The 20892-nt window shown below is 32.4% G+C and overlaps 1 protein-coding gene across 1 annotated transcript in view; it reads left to right on the top strand.

The window, feature by feature from the left end:
• Vps11 (vacuolar protein sorting 11) overlaps positions 1 to 20892 on the top strand; it is a 204864-nt gene that overhangs the window by 138668 nt on the left and 45304 nt on the right. The window contains exons 10-12 of the mRNA XM_089592289.1: positions 4371 to 4477; positions 4626 to 4838; positions 4927 to 5099. Of these exons, the coding sequence (XP_089448415.1) occupies positions 4371 to 4477; positions 4626 to 4838; positions 4927 to 5099 (493 nt within the window). The remainder of the gene's footprint in view (positions 1 to 4370; positions 4478 to 4625; positions 4839 to 4926; positions 5100 to 20892) is intronic.

Raw genomic sequence — 20892 nt, 5'->3', positions numbered from 1 at the left:
CTCCTTAAAAGGCGTTATCATACATAAATATTACTAAGATTTTAGTACTGTATATTTTTGAAAAGTTTTTATTAGGAGTGCATTATTTGTTTCCCTTCTAAATCCATCATTTAACTTAATTTTCTTAAGCTTTCTGAAAAAAATGTATACTTCTTTATACTACGTATGAGTAAATGTAGACGCAATCATGTCTCTAAAATTTTTATTAACAAATCATAAAGCTTATTAATTTACTGTTTTGTGTTTTTTTTGCATATTTTTACTATACTGTAAATGTTAACATAAATAACATTTATCTTATTCTTTGACAAATTGAATATTTTTATCACCATAAACATAACAGTAAAGTTGATACTCCCATAAATATGAATCGTTAAGAAAAATTAAAAACATTTTTAAATAAAACATGAAATATCAGCTAATTACCTTTGTATGATAACTGAAATGTATAATTTTACTGTAATTTTATATCTCTTTGTATTTAAAGTATATTGCGAGTTTTGAAACTTCATGACTAAAATCTTTTATTTGGAAATTATGTCAATAAAATGTAAGTTATTCATTAACAATGAATAAATAACTATTATAAAAGTTTATTAACATAATTTTTGTAAAAATCTGTACTAAAATGTTGTTGATTGAACACTTACGGACACCAGTCCTATATAAATAGTCAGAAAACTTACGATTGACTCCTGAAATAAGCAAGTTATTATAAGCAAATGTATAGTAAATCTTTTTCATAAAAACTGTTGGTTTTATAAAAGTAGAAAAGAACTGTCGATCATAATTATTATTGAAATATACAAGAACTAAGTACGTATGTATATACTTAGTTGTGTTGTTTATGAATTTTCCTACATTTCTACAGGAATGTTAAATACTAAAATTTGTAATTAAAAACAACGTCTAATGATGGTACTGTAATATTTTTTAGTTATTTAAAAACAAAACAACGTTTCAACCATTTGGACAACGTCCTGGCCCTCATTAGGTACAAAACTTTCTGATTCTTACGAAAGGGATGAAAATCGTAATGTTTATATGTAATTGATGAATTGTTTGGACTTTGTTGATCTTATCAGGCGAAAAACAAACTTGAATTACTTAATGTTAACTAAGAACAAAAAAAATTTCCTCTGCAAGTGCAGATCGAACGCACAACCTCCTTTTGACTAGATGTTTGCCTCACCACTTAAGCTACCGCGGAGCAGTAAATTCACTCGCACCGTAGCACAATGTTGCCAAATGAAGAAAAAAGTGCAAAAATTTGTGCTTCATTGGAATTTAAGCTTAAAAAGTCTTTCGATAGTTTCTTTTGATAGTTTATTTTGTTCCTAAATATGTTTGAAATCTTTAAATCAATTGAAATAATCTTTTTTGAAGATTAAAGATAAAAAAAAGTATCATCATTGTAAATTTTTTTATAATTTTTAGCACAAAATTAAAATTTTAAACTGCTGATTATCTCGGTTTTGAAGAAAAGACGTTTTTTTCAGGATATCACAGTGAATTTTGATTGAACGGTAATAATACTCGATTAAGGTTGAAGATAGTATCAAGTAAGTTTACTGTAAGTTTTTTTGAAATTTTTTGAGCCCAATTCAAGTTTTTAATTTCTAATTATCTCATGTTTTCGAAGAAATGACTTTTTTTTTTTAGATATTATCTGAAATTTTGAATAAATAGTAATAATTCTTGATAGAGGATGGAAGGTAGTATAAAGTATCATTACTGTAAATTTTTAAATACTTTTCGTAACCAAAATTTTTGAAAAACTTACAGTGACGGTACTCGATACTATTTTCAACTCATATCAAGAATGATCACCATTTAATTAAAATTCGCTATAAAAAGCGGCGTTGGCTCAGTGGTAAGCGTGCTTGTTACTGATACAACGCAGTTCTAGGGGTCGTGGGTTTGATTCCCAGTGAATGCAGATTTTTTCAAAAACTGTTTTCATCGGGAAAAGTTCCTATGTAATCCCAGCTGTTTCGGGGCGGGTTTTTCCGTGGAATTTTCCTTCAGAATAATTCCAGGGTTTTTTCCTTGCCCCACAAGTTTTCGGGTCTGGGTGAATGCAAAACAGTGTTAGGGCTATAGGTAGGGATTAGTGGACCCGATGCCAGGCGTCGGGCAGGGATCGCTGGCCTTACCGGTGAGGAGTGGCCCCTGAAACACGGGGCTTCTCCGGGGATGCTAATTAGCCTGGATCCGATGCTTCGGCAGAGAGCGCCAGCTTAACCAGCGAGGAGTGGACGTCCTGGAATAATGGAGTCTTCTCCGGGGAAAGGCTACACAGTGGTGAGTGGACCCAATGCACCATCGATGCAGAGTGTCAGCTTAACTGGCAAGGTGTTCCACCGGAGATACTCACACTGTGCCCATGGATTCAGGTATAGGATGCGAGGAAAAAGGTTTAGAGATGGGTGTGGCAATACACCCCCACACATAGGTGGTGAGTGGGTGGCCTCCGCGACTAGGCCAAGTAGGCTGTCGTGTTAACCCGGTAAAAAAAAAAAAAAAAAAAAAAAAAAAAAAAAATTAAAATTCGCTATATTATCTCAAAAAATACGTCTTTTCTTTGAACAAGCGAGACAATCACCAGTTCAAAATTAGTATTTGGCTTCAAAAATTTTCAAAAAACCTTCAGCAACGTTACTTAATGCCATCTTTAACCTCCAATAGGAGTTATTATTATTTATTTAAAATTCGCCAAATCATCTCGAAAAAACGACTTTTCTTCGAAAAAATGCTATAACCAGAAGTTCAAAATTAAAATTTGGCTCCAAATAGATTCAAAAAATTAACAGTAATTTTACTTCATACTATTATCAACCATTATCTAGAATTATTACCTACTTCTTTTCTTTGAAAGATTGAAAATAGTCAACGATTTAAAATTTTAATTTGGCGCTAAAAATTATTAAAAAATTTATAGTAACAATACGTCTTAATATATTTAATCTCCATTAAAAATTATTTCCATTAATTAAAAATTCGCGAAGATATTTAGGTGTAACTGAAATGTTATTAGTAATTTTTATGTTGGCGTTCTATGTATGTATACATAGCATTTAGACACACATGCAAGAGACTTGGTTTCTAACAGAGTATTGCAAAAAAACTATAGAAGCTATCCGGCGATTTTTTTAAGCTTAAATTCCAGTGAAGCACGAATTTTTACGCTTTTTCCTTTATTTGGCAACACTGTGGCAAAAGTTTAGAAATGATTTTGTTCTTAACTTGAGTTGTTTTTACCTCATGCCCGATTTTTAATAGGTATATTATAAAATGATTCTAATGCTTGTAAATAAGTAAGAAATTTAATATTACTATAAAAGGTATATAAGCAATATTGATAAATTTATCATCTCATAGGCACATTGGTGGATGGCGGCATTTTTATATGAGCATTTTTAAAATCATACATGTCCTCTTTTCGATAGCAAATATATAGTACTGAGCCATATCTAGATTATAAACTCGATGATATATAATAATAACAGTATAATATTTTTATCCCAAATTTTGAAGAGATGAATTGTTTGGTCTTTGTTGATTTTATAGGGCGCAATAAAAACTTGAATCACTTGATGTTAAGTAAGAACGAAAGAAGTATTTTTATGGATAATATAATTTTAAGAGTGCTCAAATAAAAGTGCCACCATCCACATGTGTGCCGATACGATGATAAATGTTTCAATATTGCTTGTATACCTCTTAGAGTAATATTAAATTTCTTACTTAACTACAAGCATTATAATCATTTTCTAATAAACCTATAAAAAATCGAACTTGAGGTAAAAACAAATCAAATAAAGAACGAGAACTTAATCAAACCTCCGGTGCGAATGAATGTACGGCTCTTCGGTAGCTCAAGTGGTAGAGCAACTTTCTAGTAAACAGAAGGTTGTGCGTTCGATCTACACTCAGGGAAGATATTTTTCTCGTTTTTACTGAGCATCAAGTGATTCAAGCTTTTATGTCGCCCTACAATTTTAGCAAAGTCCAAACAAATTGAGATTTGGGGCAAAAAGATTATACTATTATATTTCTATGTCCTCATGACGACTTTACATCCCTTTCATAAGAGTCAGAGATTTTTGTACCTGATGATGGCAGGGACATTGTCCAAACGATCGAAACGTTGTTTTGTTTTTAAATAAATAAAAAATATGACAGTACCACCATTGGATATTATTTTTAATAATTTACCAACTATCGTTGGACGTCTTATTTAATTACTAAAATGTGTGTTAGAATCAGTTGTTTCAAAAAGGTATTTTTTAATTGTAGAGGGCTGCTAGTGGGAAAGGGTTTTTTAAATTGTTAAAACAAATAATCTACACGATAAAATTTTACTTTAGGAAAATTGTCCAGAAAAAGCTAATCCCGAAGATTATCTACATTTATTTATGAACAATTCTGAAAGATTAGTAGAATTTTTGGAACATTTGGTTAAAATTGATTACAAGTTAGTAATAATTCTTACTCTTATTATAATTATAATTTTTTTTTTTTTCATTTACTGCATCTTTATAGTTATGATTTTATAAGTTGATTTGAAATTTAAATGAAAACACATAATTTTAATTGCAAGAAATTTATATACTATTTTACAGATGGAGTACAACAGTGTACAATACGTTAGTCGAACATTATTTACATGTGTGGTCGTCTTTAAACAATGAAATTTTGAGATTACAATGTGAACAGAAAATTGCTTACCTGCTAAAAAATCCCAATGCATGTTATGATAAACATCAATTATTAATACTTTGTCAACAGCACGATTTTAAAGAAGGAGTCGTCTACTTATACGAGGAAAGAAAATTGCAAGTTTCATTTCATTTTTGTTGTTTAAAAACGATATGTTACGAAAGATACCACATGAAAATTTGAACAGTCATAAAAAATTTTCAGACATCAGGATATATTGTTGTACTACATGAGAAGAAAAGACTGCCAACACGTTTTAAGTACTTGCTACAAATACGGCTATCAAAATCCTAATTTATGGATTCAAGCCCTATGGAGCGTAGTGTGGAATAAACAAACTACGCCAACGCTGCTATCTGACATTCTCGATTACATAGGTACGTATAGCAAATTTTGGTTCTTTGTTTTATTGGCTTGAAATGGATTTTTCTGCAGGCATTTTGCGGTTCTTATATAATTTTTATTCTTGCAAGAAATTTGAAACTGTTAAAAATAATTTTTTTTTATACAATTATTTATTGACGTAATGCCCTGAATCGCTTATCAAATTTTAAATATAAGCACCCTCAAAAACCATTAAAGTAATTTGTAACTATACATGTTTTAACGATATATAACTCGATGTTTACGTATAAAATGATCTTACATAATTTATTAATCATTAATTTAATAAATTATTATATTTACATAATTATGTGACATTTGAACATAATTTGTTTATCGAATTCGAAATAAGCGCCCTCAAAAACTATTGATACGTTCTGCAACTCTATTGTATATGTTTATTTTAAAAATTTATTTATTTATCAAATAATTTATTTACAACAGTAATTATTAGCATTATTTTATTGCAAAAAAAAACTTAGGTATAAAAAAATGGTCGGTAGTTTATTCATTACATGCATAAAATACTAATATTTAATGCGTAATAATGCGCATTATCCGATTTTATCCATATAACCATTTTTATGCTAATTAATTTTTTTTTTTAATTTAGTATTTAGAAATCGTAGTTTTCCTACGAGTTTGAAAAGTCTTTGTTTGCGAACTGAGAGATTTGCGGCCCGAGCCGAAAGCGAGGTCCGTAACGAGGTTCGTAAAGGAGACTTTTCGAAGGAGTATCGGAAAACTGCTTTTTTGCCCGAGGAAGTACTAGCCTCCCAAAACCACCCGAGGGCGGAAAATATATTTATCATTAGTAAGATCAATTAAACAATTTAATAATTTTAAACTGTGTTTCCAGTAGCATACTTAATGTAGACAATAAGAATTACAGTAGTCTTAACACCTCGATATGTTCAAATCCCGGTATTTTATTTTGTTTTATTTTTATTTATTTTTTTTTAGGAGGAAGAGTCTTCCAGTAAGTGACTTCTGTTTCATAGAATTCTGTCGTTTTTAAAATTCCGGCCCCCCAAGCACGTGGCATAAAGAACTTCGTTCTAAAAAATATGCGAGCAAGTTTATATTAATAAGACTCAAGATTTCGTAGTCATTCTTTCATTCAACTTGGTGCTGCTAGAGCACCGTTTGCTACAACAGCAAGCTAGAGAAAACAACCCTAAAGGGTACGGGCAGCCACATTGGCTAAAAATATTATCAGTGTCATCATAAATGTACCACCAAACCAAATCTGTCGTGAATTTGAATCCGCGCACCATCAAGAAATGTAAAAGCGCCTTAATACTCAAACGTATGACATGGAGAGACACATTCTACTAGAGCTCACATCTATTTAGTAGTACTTTTGTATTACACCTTTTATATCATGTATTACTTAAGCTAAACCGGTGACGAAGAGGCTATTGCAGCAACTTAGTTTTCCTCGTTAACCAGTAACTTCTCTCTTGTGTTACTTGGGTAAGGAGAGGATCACCGGGGCAGTGCAAACTGGAGCTATCCTCTAGGTAAAGTGGCTTGTAAACCGGTGGATCTTCAGGGCAGTGCGAACTGAAGCGATCCCAGGGCATTGGTAAATTACCGCACCTGTGGGTATCATAAGAGAGTAAATAAATTAACTCCTAGTAATATCAATAACCCCAGGACGTTGTGTCGCAAGTCAGGGGCATTGTGAATCTGACCACATCCTACTCACTCCCACTGAGGTATCTCATAATACGTGTTGGGGGCTCTACGAACCCCACTTTGTACCTACGAGTCCTCATTGATTCCTATCCTTCTTAAAGCCGGATCTCCGAAATACTAACATACGTGAATATATTATGATGTCACACGTAAGAACTCCATACTAAAAGTATACTTTAAATTTCAATAAATATATTTGTATATAATCATGACCCTCACAGGCCATCATTAATTTTCACGTTTACTACTCTATTTACTACTCTACCATCAATCTCTTTAGTCTTTTTTGGGCTCATATAACGTTGAACTACCTCGCAAACAAAAATTTTTTTAGAACTACTATTTTAGATAAAAATCTTAGAGCGACTTCTTACAGCGATTCATTTACTAATAGAACTATATAAAGTCAGCCAATATTAAACCAAGTCATTCACTGGCAGATGTCGAGAGCAAAGCTGTTAGTTGTGAGGCTAAGAAGCTTAACCACCGACGACTCTGCATCACCCTCTTGACTAAGTATTTAACCCGAAATTACTAATCCTCTAAAGTCTGCGCTCGGTCTACTGAGTCTAGCTCACTGGTCTTTTTTAGGGTCATCTATCGTTGAACTACCTCATAAATAAATATACTACAACTTAAGAAAATTTGCGAAAAATAGTTACAAAAATTTTTAACATTACTTAGAATTGCAAGTGGGCAAATTGGAAGGAGATCTTTAAATGCTTTAAATGTTTTCAATTTAAGGCGTTAAGATGCTGACGCAGAACATTCATTAGGATTAAAACAGCAGCGTCAAAATCGATGAATAAATATTTCTTTAAGTGAAAGATCAGTTTTCTATTACAACTATCAGTCTTACATTAATTGTTGAAATCTTCTAGCAATCCAAATATGTGGAGTGAAATGTATTTACACTTATTGTGGCGCTGAAAAATGGAGAGATGAGGCCTTAAGATTTTGTTACTCTGGTGGTAAAGTTTCTCTTGATCTATTGGAAAATATTCCTGGTGTTTGCTGATGAATGAATATCCTCTATCAGAACATTTACTTCACAACATTAGACGTTATAATACTAAATTCCAAATAACTTCATGTGAAGGCAAAGAGATCAGAAAAGGGAACTTTACGCAAATTTTTTAACTTGAAGATAAAATATACCACTTGATAGGCAGCTTACTTCTAAAAAAAGACAAAAGCGTGGAGTGCTTACAAATTTATTTCATGTCTGATGCAGAAAAATTTTCCATTTGGTCAGGCAACGTTCTTAAAAAAATATTGATATAATTGATAAAAAAAATTTTACACGATTTCAATTCTTTTAAAAGAAGTTTTAAATCCAATGATGAATCTTGAACATTAAATGAACTTCAAAATTAAAAATTAATTATTCATGCTGACTGGACTCCTGTTAGTGAGCATTGGGGATGATACAAAATGAAGTTGCTGTACTAAAAGTTGACAAAGAAAAAAGTCCTAAAGACCTTATTCTACATGATCGACATGGACGGTTGGAGTGAGTTTCTCGCTCCACCGATTGTACGACTCCATGCAATAATCCTTTTATGTATGTTTTCAGAGAAAATAGATATTCTATTAATATACCACTTCACAGTCTTCCAAAAAAAATTGTTTTTTGCATGCAATTTTACTCTTACAGATTTACGTTTAGAATTTATAGTATAAATTACCTGCTTTATTATAAAAATTTACTTAATCAATTTGCTGTATATATGATGGCGAAAATAATCACAGCGTATTTGCTTTATTTGCGAACACCTTAAAAACAACTGCGTGCTGAAAATTACGTTCATCTCCGAGATGCAGTAAATAATGAAAGTAATATAGAACCCACCAGTATCGGACAGCTAATAATGTTACCTTTCGCATTTACTGGCTCTATGCGATATAAACATATAAAAACTCAAGCTGCAATGGTATACGTACGTGCCTTCGGGAGTCTATATTTATTTATCACCTTTGCATTTAATCCTGAGTAGTCACAAATAAGAAATAATTTCAAGGGTTTTTTACTTAAAACTGAGAATACTGGATGTCCTCACTAAGAAAGTAATACACGGTGAAATTAGAGCTTGGATCTAAAGTATCAAATGGCTAAAATAAGGCCTACCTTACGTACACATACTTTTATCACTCAAAACAAAAATTTAGCCAGTGAAAGTAGACATCATTTTAGCTGAATTACCAGATCCTCAACAAGATCCCTTGCTATTTAATATTATTTCAAAAAGTATAATTAATGGGCCTTGCGGCGAATTCAACATGGCTTCACCTGTATGAATAACGAAAGATGTACAAAACAGTATCCTCGCAATTTTGTAAAAAAAACTTAAACTGCAAATGGCGGCAACTTTACCTATCGTATAAGATCTCCTTCAGATGGAGGTCGTAGTCCTATAGTTACAGTTCGTAGTGAAGATGTACCCATCGATAATTATTGGGTTGTACTGTACTCGCCCATTTTATCTCGATGTTTCAATGCTCAGAGTAATGTCTAACTTTGTCATTCAGTATAAGCAATTAAATGTATTTCCAAATTCATCCACAAATGAACGTACCGTGCTACTTTTTTAGTTGGAAATATCGACGGAATTGCAAACTATGCCAATGGACATTATATTTATTCTTCTGAAAGATTTTGGCGTATAATTCATTTAGAGATTCATGCACGGTATCCTAAATATTAGTCAAATAAATGTTCAACAATAGGAACCATTTTAACAGGGCACACTAAGTATCAGCAACGATCTTCAGTGAATAAAAAACGGGTCTTTTCGTTTCATAATCGTTGACTGAGGAAACGAAAATAAATTAATGGATAGTTTTTTCTTGATCGTTTAGGTAATAAGATCTAAAATTACAAAAAATTAGTAACGAACGTTAAATGCAGTTTTTTAAACTCAAAAAATTAATGTTCTGATTTAATTTTGCTCGGAAGCATCGAGAAACTTTTTAAAATAAACTAAAACAACGAGGATTCTTGTGATGCATTAAATACTAAAATTATTTTCTAATTCATTTAACTCAAACAGTGGCTTAACATAACCTTAATGATATTAAAAAGTAGTAAAATTGTCTTTGTAAGCCATCAATTGTAAACATTGATAAATTTAATATTTTTCTAAAAAAATTAATGTGTGTTATTCATAATTTGTTGTCCCGTTTAACGTAATTTATCTTAAAAATCTAGGTAAAATCATAGTAAGTTATTGATTCAAACATTATAAATACATAGTTTAATTGAAACCCGAAATTGTAACAAAAAACCATTAAGCTAAGAAAATTAGCCTAATGTCGACGAAAAATGGAACAATCACCTACTTTCAGCTCTGTGTGAATAAATAATCAATTATGATAATTTTAATCAAAATATAATGGTTGACTTTACTACAGACGCAATACGTTTGCTATCTTTAACAAGTTTCAAAGGTTGAAAAGAACACTGACATTCTAAAACAAGATCTTAAAATGGACCAAAAAATTGCATAAAACTCAATATTTATCTTCGATACTTTTAGTACTCTCCTTAAAAAGTATAAATTTGTTAGCAAAATCAATTTGAAATAAGCCAAAAAATTTTTTAAAACTTGATTTTAAACCATTTATTTGTAAGAAATCGATAAAAATATATTCAAATTCAGGCACTACATTGGATTTTACGCAAGAAAAACCATATCTTGCAAATTCTGATTTGTGATTTAGTTAGAGAGAGAAAGGGATACATGTTTAAATGTTTTTTGCCTGCTTATGTGCTTAAAAATTAATTTATTTTCATTATTTAGAATTTTTTTTTTGTTAGAATTACATTAGTTTTAGTTGACGAAAATATTAAGGAGGTGGCACAGTCATTTTCAAAAATTGGGAAACAAGGGATACCCTAATACGTATGCGTGAACTTGTGTATACTTTTAGATTAAAAACAGATTTATGATAATTTAATTCTATTTAATTTAAAAAAAAATTCAGTAAAAATGCTATTAGAATTAAAAAAACTTACACAAAATTCTTAGGGAATTCTTTGATAGCAATTCACTTAAAACTCATTTGTATAAATTCTTATTAATACAAAATAACTTTAGATACCCTGTGGACCAGCATGCCTTAATGCATGCTACAAAGGGATGTGAACCCTTTTTCTGAGGCTCAGGACTCGGTCACATAAAACCACGTGACGCGTAAAGCGTATCGCGTATCCCGTACAATTCTAGGATAAGGGAAGGTTAGGCAAGGTACGCTTTATGCTAAAAAATTTCTTATTGTGTACATGAGTGAAAAAATATGCGCGTAACTTTTTTTGCCATGAGTGCAAGCGAGACAGCATGTATTACGCTGACGTTATTTTTATTGTGGAATGCGCGAAACAAATGCATGTAATCTGTGTATTGGCGGAGAAGGAAAGTCAATAGTCTGCACTAAATTAACAAAAGCAATTTAATCTTTACTTTCATAACATATTGAGTTATCGATATGAATAAAAAAAACAGTTAAATAAAAGGATAATTATAATCAATATATTACCGCACAATACAATTTAAACAGTATGTAGACACAATGTATAAGTAACAAGCACGCTTACCACTGAGCCAACGCCACTTGTTGGAATGTGGGTTGTACGAATCGCTGTGTTAAATGGGGTCTTATTATTATTTAAAAAATTTCACCACTATGTGGTATTGGTATTTTTTCTGATGCATATTATCATTAGTAGTTAATTAGCCTTCGAGATTCATTCATTAAATGCTGCAAACAAATACTATTTTGAATGAAAATTTATAGTACAAAAAAAATCCCACAAACTATAAACAGGAATACAAGTATTAAAAAGATTTTTTTCTAAACTTGATAACAAAGAAGCAACTACTACACTTTTATGCAATGCTTTATAGAAATATGTATTCACGGTTCTAAATGTAATATCTAATATTTATCAAATGTTAGTGAGAGGCTGTATGGGTTAATCAGATGAGGCAACATGGGACAAAACGAGTATAGCAGCAGACGATTTCTATATTTCTCTTGGACAGACACTTGCTCTGATATTCCGTGTTGTGATGCAGTAAGTTTTATTAATAAAGTTTAAATAAAGTGATGAGGTCGTACGAAAGAAAAACAAATCGGCAGCCCTGGTCTGCTGAGGCGTTGCAAAAAGTAGTAAGTGCAATTTCAGCTAGGGATACATACTGACTTGTAAATAAAAGAATATGGTGTATGTGGTAAAACGTTAAGGAGAAAAGCTCCAACTATTGAAAGAAAAACTAACAAAAAAGTCTTGAAGTCGTGTATAAACCAGGTTCGTATATTGTCGCTATGCTCGTTATATGATGTCTTATGAACATACTTTCCTATCATTTAGTTAAATTCAAGGGCCTCGGCTAGTGTGCAGAAGATCGGAGGTTCAAATTTATTGGGAAACTGTTTTTTGGTAGTGCTGTTCTATGGTAGCGTGGCATCGTGTGGTGCAGTATGGAGGGGAAAAGGCGCAGGGCAGTATGACGAGAGCGGTGGGGCAAAGGGGAAGAAACATGCTAAGTCCACTTTCATTACACATTTTCTCAAGGTCATTAATCTGAAATCGTTGATTTACTCTCGCGCGTAACGTGCCTATAGAAGTATAACTTTATAAATTGCAAGAACTTGAGGCCAAATGTGGAAAGTCCATACAAGCTACATTCAATAACTTAATTTCGTTTAGAAAAATTAATAATTTTGACGTTTAAGCTGCATGAAATAAATGTACATCTTGTAAAAAACAAAAAATAAATTATTTTTACGCGATACGCGACGTTCTTATGCCTTATTTATGTGATCATTTACTTGCATGTACCTAACATTTCCTACCTTTACGCGATATGCTTTACACTGTACGTGACTCCGTGTGACCAAGCCTTCATAGTTTGCTTCAAGATATCGTTTTTCGCTATTTTTAACGCGATACAGACTAAACGAGGCTAGCAAATTCAGCGTTTGCTGCGACGGTAAAAAGTTTAATTCCAGTCGCTGACCCCACCTAAAATAAAAAAAAACAAAATATGGGCAATTACTTTAAACGCCATACGGCATAACATATGGTTTTACATAAAGGGTATAGGATTGGTGATGCTATATGCAAGTCCGTGTAGAAAACACATGGAATTACAAATTTAAAAAAAAATTATTTTATCTAAAAATAACCTCAGAATACAGTTATATGTTATAAACTATTATTTTAAAGTGCTACCATCCGGATAACAACTCCCAAACAAGGAGTTATAGCTGATTTTCCTTAAACAAAAAAATGAAACTTTTTTTTTTAAATTCTAAAATAGTACTTGAAACCTACGGTTTAGAAGTCGTCATCCACATAATACTACTGATTTGTAACAGTAAATAACGAGTTACGTTATTCTGCAGAGATTTCTGGATGACAAAATTTTTTTCTTTTCTTTAACTTGTCATTCTACGTACTTTTCTACATGAAATTAAGTAATATGACATTACCAATCAAAAACACTTACGTAAAGTGTAAAACCATATGAAATGCCACATGGCTTTTCTGAAGTAATTACATGTAGAGTTTCGTATTTTTTTTTCTGGTGACTTCCAAGCGCATTTTGGTTATGGTGGACCCTGCGATTCCAACGCTGCCACCAATAAATTCTTAAACAAATGATAATGGATGACTTCAGGAATACATTTACTTCTCATTAGATTGCAGCAAAAGGCGATAGGAAAAAGCACCTCGAATCAATGAGATCAAAAAATTTTTGAACACAAAGTATATATATATCGGACATTCCACGTCAACCGGGTCACCCAAATGACAAGAAATCATTGAGACCTAGAAAATTATTTTTGGGCTTCAATTTTTGGTCTATTTATACGCTTCTGAAATTGACCTAGCTTTTTTGAAAATTAAAAATGGCGGATCCAATATAGCCGCCAACTTTTCAAAAGTAAACAAATTTTTAATTTCAAAAACACCACGATATTTTGCGTGAAATGCTAAGAAAGAAATTTCTCTTATTAATTTTTTAATAAAATTGCTGTTTTTGAGAAAAAATTTATAGAATTATTACAAAAATGTTTGCTTTATGAAATCTTTGATATTAGTCTTATATAGGAAGAAATTGACAATCAGTAAGTCAGGAAAGTTTGTGAAATACTCGAGTGTTAGAACGTCGCTAGTGACAAATAAAAGTCAGATGTTAAAAGTTTAAAATGGTGGATCCAATATGGCCGCCAAATTTTCAAAAACGAACGAATTTCTAATAAAAAAAATATTACGATATTCTGCGTAAAATTCTAAGCAAAAAATTTCTCTTACTAATTTTTTAATAAAATTGCTGTTTTCGAAAAAAAATTCATAGAATTATTACAAAAATGTTTGCTTGATGAAATCTTTGATACTGGTCTTATATAGGAAAAAATTGACAATCAGAAATTCAGGCAAGTTTGTAAAACACTCAGGTGTTAGAACGTCGCTAGTGACAAATGCGACGTCAGATGTCAAAAATTCAAAATGTATAGGATAAGTGAAAAAATCTTTTGTTTAAAATCATTACGTTAAATAATCCTTATTTATTATAACTATAGGTCTGTGAGATAATGACAGCTATATCTAACCTGTATAAGCTGTCGTAAACGTTTATTTTGCTGGTATGGACTTCAGTGATTGTACTAAGATAAGTGACATCATAGATTTTGTTGTAAGTGTTATTTTTGTAATTAAAGTACTGTACATTCATTCAGTAAAAGTACTACTTTTTGCTCATTACAGTCTAAAGTATTTACTAAACACGTATCTTATAAGTATTATTCGATTATTTACAAACAAATAGGGCCAAATTGAAGGATTATTTGTATCAAATAGTACTAATTAAAACTTTATTATATTATGTACTTTATAAAATAAGTTTCTTACGTACCAACCATATACCAAAACTGACACCACGCTAGTGTCAAACAAGCTAGCTACACAAACGAAAAATGATGATCAAACGCTCACACGTATTATGTTTATTGTACAGCTTTTCATCAAATACGTATGAAAGTCCGAATGTTGCAGTAAGTTTTTTTCATAAGTGTAGCGTATTATTAAACAGAAATCAGAATCAATGTAGACTAACAAAGACACTGATTTAAACAGTTAATAACTTATAAAAAAAATGAATAATCTTTAGGTATTTTGCATATACGCCATTTAGTCTTTGTCATTACAGATAACTAATAAAAAGTAGCAGTCAGTTCTTTTATTTGTATAATAACCTTAAAAATTTTTTTATTGCAGCTCAGTGAAATTTGAATCAATTTTAATTATTCAGATGCAAATCACAAGTAAGTTTTATAAGTTCAAACATTATTTTTCTCTTCCACACTCTTATTGATATATAAAGCAGTATACAGTCAAAATCATGTCCAAAACTCAAGATGCAGTCTGTACTGACAGATGTGTAAATCCTTATAATATTAAAGGAATTATAGGCAGAGATTTAAGACATATTTCTAAAAGTATGCATGAAGTATTTCCGAATATACCTCTGCATGCTAAAATCTGTCAAAATTGTAGAAAATTAAATTATAAGAATTAACAATTATTAAATAAATCTGAAGAAGTATATAGCATAGATACTATGTTAGACGACTTCCTTTCTTCAATATCCGAAAATTCAGACTCTCACCAACAAAAAAAATCGTCCATCGAGAGAAATCGCACTAGAACAAATGTTACAAAGTTTGAAAGACAAGTTTTCAAGTCTACCAATGAACGATCCTCTACGTTTAATGATTTTAACTGTAGCTCCAATTAGCCGGAGTGTTCGTCAGACAGCAGAAGAATTTGGTACGTCTCGGAGAAGTGTTTAAAAAGCAAGAGAGCTACAAAAACTTAATGGTGTTATAGCCTCTCCTCAGATGAAAGTTGGAAAAAGATTACCCGATGGTACAGTGAAAAAAGTTATAGATTTTTATGAGAGTAATACAAATAGCCGAGTTATGCCCAGTAAAAACGATGTTGTCTCAGTTACAATCGATAATATTAAAACGAAAATGCAGAAGAGATTGTTGTTGTCTGATAATAAAAGATTTCATACTTAGTTTACAGATTAAAATTTCATAATTGCAGTTGGTCTTCGTAAATTTGCAGAACTCCAGCCAAAATGGTGTGTGGTAGCTGAGACTAGCGGTACTCATAGTGTATGCGTTTGTGTATGCACCAAAATTTTAAGTCAATGATAGATGCATTTCAATTACCTCGACTGACTCGGGACTGCACTAGTTCTATATCTTCATTCACAGACTCTTTCAAAATTATTTTGTGTGATAATCCTGCGGCATCTTGTTACTTAGGCTCTTGTAAAAATTGTCCAGACATTGAGAGGTTTTCCACGTTTATTTCAGATATTTTCGGAAAAAATGGAATATTACATTTTTTTTTTCCACTTGGCAAACAACTAACCGCTGCACTCTTAAGAAAGTATCAGATGAGTAATCTTGTAAACCATGAACAAGATTTTTGTATGAAAGCTGAATGGCATTTTCATGCTACTGACACGGTAAGAGCGCTTGTGATGGCGTTGGAGCTATCTTTAAACGAAAAGCATATTGGGCTAGCCTTCTAGCTAATTAGATAAAAGCAATACTTACACCAACATTGCTATTCGAGTGAGCAGTGAAAAAATTAAACAATTTAAATTTTTATTACTATAGTACGAAGCAGCATGAAAAGACTCAAAGACATCTGGCTCAAAGATTTTCTGCAGCTCCAGCAGTAACAGATATATCCAAAGCACATGAGTAGTCGGTGAACAGTGGCGGTTCTGGCTCAAGTGAGCCAAAACCACCTGGCGGTTGTAGCTCACTTTCCCTCTTTGCCCCTGACATGCGGTAACCATGGCCGAGCTGCGGCAAGTATGCTCGAAAGCGGTCCGACCGAGTACCCCCTGAACTGCTGCTGTTACTTGATAGACCGCCGCATGCGCTGCTTGAGTTTGCGAAATCTTGCTCTCTTCCCGTAGAGCACCCCGATGTGCGGAGAGTATACTCAAGCTGCAAATACGATGTATAGGGCCCTCTCGAGATTAGCTTGAATATGCGAAATCTTGTGCAGCTTGTGCACGCAATGATTATATACATTTTTGTGTAAGCGAGTGCGTTGCATGATTATGTAGGATGCAGAGTGGTGGAAGAAAAATTGTTAAGATTTTTGTTTTATTTGATTAATGAGTTTATTTTTAATTTAATACATGTACATTTAAAAAATGATTTTTTAGAAAAGTAATTCTTGAAATACAATACATTTTCACAGCTCTTTATTATAATCGTCATCGTCGTTGTTGTCATCATCAACATCAACCCCTTCCATATTTAAGTAAAACTTTTTCATTCCTTTGACATTATGAGGAGCACACATGGATCTGTAAGCACCGTTGAGATGAGCACAAGTAGTAACTAATCTTGGAAGTTCAAACGGTGAATAGTCTGTCATATCAGTGACTTTTAAGCCAAATCTTTCAAGCCACTTTTGATACTTAACATTAGTAGTAAAATTGCTTGTACTCGATTTATGCGACATATTCATTGAAGTCTCGTTAAACAAATTGATTTTTCAAACAATTACACAGTCTTTATCTTTCGATTTTTCCACAGATTTTGTTTTTTCAACCTTCACATCTTTCTTCTGCTCGTTTCTCTTCATAAATTTTTCCTACTCTTCTTGTCGTCGTTTATTTTCTGCTTCTTCTTTACTCCAACTATTGCTCCGGCCTTTATCCATAATGGTTGAGAATAAACTGATGCTCACAGAGCCCATGAATCAGGTTTATATAGCTTTACATGAGTTTCTTGGAATCCCCACTCATTGGACTATACTGAACGATACGATCATGTAAAATTAAGCAATAAGCTGATGTATTGGCAGGAAAATTGTTATGCGACTCAAATTCTAGTCTCACATCTACTGGAGCATTTTTTAATGTCTTGTTTTGTTTGTAACAATCGAGGACGATTGAAGGTATTCCATTGAGAAAGTGATGTTTGCCTAATGAAGGCGTACAATATTTGCCATAATATGAATTTTGAAAATTAGCATTCATATTATACAGCAATGCATACTGCTACGTGTTATATCGAGATTAAGATCACCATAAGGATAATATTGTAAATTTAAATAGAGTTTCACATTTCTTATATTGCAGTGATCAATTATGTTAGCGCTTACGTTTTTCTGATTTTTTCGGTTTGTTTAGAAGGCTAAAGTAACATAACGAGGCTGTTCCAACTGATTAGATGTCTTAACTATCCAAATATGTTTTGATGTGCTAGGTAAAAGGGGATACTCATCTGATTCCCAAGTTCGGAAACTCATAGATATAAACTTATCTTTTTACATATAATTCAATAAACGAATTTTATGAGAATCTGACATCACCACATAGGGCATAAGCCATTAAAGCTTTGATATTACTATTTTGAAGTCTTCCCAAGTTGTTGCAGCATCAGGATCAGCAGCGTTGACATTGAGCGGAGTTTGTAACACAGCATTTAAATCACTTCTTGATCTTGTAAGTATAAGCTCATGTTTTACATTAACTACTATCTTACGATAGTCTTCAGCAAAACCTAAAATCATATTGAGTGGTAGTATAATCTCAAAGTAGCCGTTATTATTAGTAAGACTCTTCTCATCATCTTCTTCTTCTCCAATGCCAAGCCAACCAGCATTTATCATAGATTTATTTTGATCAGGATAAAGTGATAGCCAATTTTTCATTAGGGTTGTTAGCCCAACATTTTTGCACTTATCTACCTTTATAGCATTTATCTCATATCGTATTTCTTCAAATAAGTGACAGATGGCGTTATTTATCAATGCGGTGTTTGTTACTGACGTATTTTCATCTGCTTTGACCAATCTTCCGTAAACATGTAAAGAACTTTTGAATGGTAAAAGACACAAGTTTTGATGTTGAATTGAAATACGAATTTCATCACTATTGCCGTATGTTGATGATGCATACGGCTGATGAGCATGAATCTCATAGTGTGCAATAAATTCGTCAAATGCGACTGGAGACTGAATACTTAGAATCTCGTCCATTTTATATACAACAAAAAAGTATCCAATTTAGTTTCCACAGGGCTTTTTATTTTTAGACCGAGACTTTTTATAAACTGAATGTTATGATGAGTTAGTTTTTGATGTGTCAATTGTTTTCTTGGATGTCTCGATGCTTTGATAGACTTTTTTCTCTGACGTCTCAATGCTTTGAGAGCTCGTTGTTGACTAAGTGCTGGAGTGCATATTGAGCTGCCTATATGATTTGTCTGATTATAAATGATACCCATTATGGAGAGGGTTTTATGTGCAATCTTATGGTTATGACTTCTCCACGAAAATTCACTAAATCACCATCCTGATCTACAATCCGTAGTTGTATATGAACAATGATACGTCCAATGATCGGTAAATAAATTATTTGTGAAGGAACTTCAATAATCTTATATCTGGGTGGTACAGCGGGAAAAAATTCATGAATCGTGTGTACTTTGTGACTGTTTATGTAAGCTCCACTTGTGATGTTACATTCAACTCTTAATGCCTTTATTTTTAGAATAGCTACAGGTAAGTCTGAAATATGAGTGGTAGTATTATTTAGAACTTTCTGAGTAAAACCTAATAGACGGCCTATAGAATCTTTAGATCCAAAATCAACAGTATGACTGCACTTGATAACACTTCGAAGCGTATTATTGTTTGGCTTGATATCGAGAGTTACAATACTTATGTTGCGAGGTTGTAATACCTCCATCAAAAATGATCTAATATCTTTAATCTCATAACTGCCAGTTGGCAATACAATAACTTGATTGCCGACGTAAAATTTATTACAAATTTCATCGATATTTGGGATGGAGTTGAATGAGAAAAGTTCTACTAAGCCAAGCACATAGTTGTGTTTTGGTGATAATTCAATCGGTGGAAAATACTGTGCTTGTAAAACAGAAGAAGTACCAGAAAGGCTAAGTGTTAATGTTTCTTCCATGGTTGTTGAAGTGTAACTAAATGGTTTCTCCCCATGTAAGAAAGTTATATTTGTTTTAAAAGAAACTTTAAGCACAAATGACCGTAGTTGTAGAAATTCAATTCTTAATATCGCTTATGGTTATATTTCACTTTATTAATTTTTAGATACAACATTAAGTCAGTAGGTGGCTGCAGATCTCCAAAACTGTCAAAGGACACAACATTATTACTACATTTTTGATAAGTCACCCAGTGAGTTCCAGGTCCATTTTTATCATCAAGATTTACTATAGCTGTTTCACAAAATCACGAACCGTCAGCAGGTAAACTGTTGCTCATGAATACTCCACAAGAATGAGGAATTTTTAAGATTTTAGAATGTTTCATCAAGTCTATGTTGGTCAGGGCTCGATCAGGTCATTTTATTTCTTTGAACTTTTAAAATTTTTTTTTTTTTTTTCAAACCTTCTCTAGCGTAAGGCTTTAAATAGACTCCTAATCCAGTTTAATGCGGTTTGAGATAAAGACATTTTCCAAGGGCGATAGCTTCCATGGTTTGATTATGTCTCTGGCTTTCTGCTAACTTCTTTTTGGCTGACTTAGCAGCATTTATGCTTTTCATAATTCCAGCTATTCCATTTGCTATAGCGCCGATTGCACTCAAACCAGCAAACAAGGGAATCAAAGGTAAAGCTCCACCAATCTGAGTAGGAAGGTGTAAGATGCGCAGAATCGTAACATACTTTTTACCTCCCAATTTTTTAACTGCACTACGAGCACCTTTCAAAGCACTACTAATGACATCTCGAGTTCTTTTGCTTTTAGTATTCATGTCTTGCAAGGCAGCCCTAATAACTGCGCTTGAAGCACTACATTTTTTTTTCTTTGACCTACCGATCCTTCTTTTCCTTTTTTTAATACTCTGTTTTTTCTCTTGCTCCAACCCCATACCAAATTTACTTTTAACCTTCATAGCGCCTGTCACTAGGGCAGCTGTTGCTCTTTCACCAATACTTGAATCTAAAGCTTTAACTCTTTGCCAAGCCTTCTCAGCTAAAATTTTATCT

The sequence above is a fragment of the Copidosoma floridanum genome, unplaced genomic scaffold (genome assembly GCF_036245765.1).
Source record: "Copidosoma floridanum isolate Cflo_tuat_1 unplaced genomic scaffold, Cflo_Japanese_pri ptg000015l, whole genome shotgun sequence".
NCBI classification, from domain to species: domain Eukaryota; kingdom Metazoa; phylum Arthropoda; class Insecta; order Hymenoptera; family Encyrtidae; genus Copidosoma; species Copidosoma floridanum.
The sequence above is the reverse complement of the archived record's forward strand: the minus strand, read 5'-3'. Positions and strand labels throughout refer to the sequence as shown.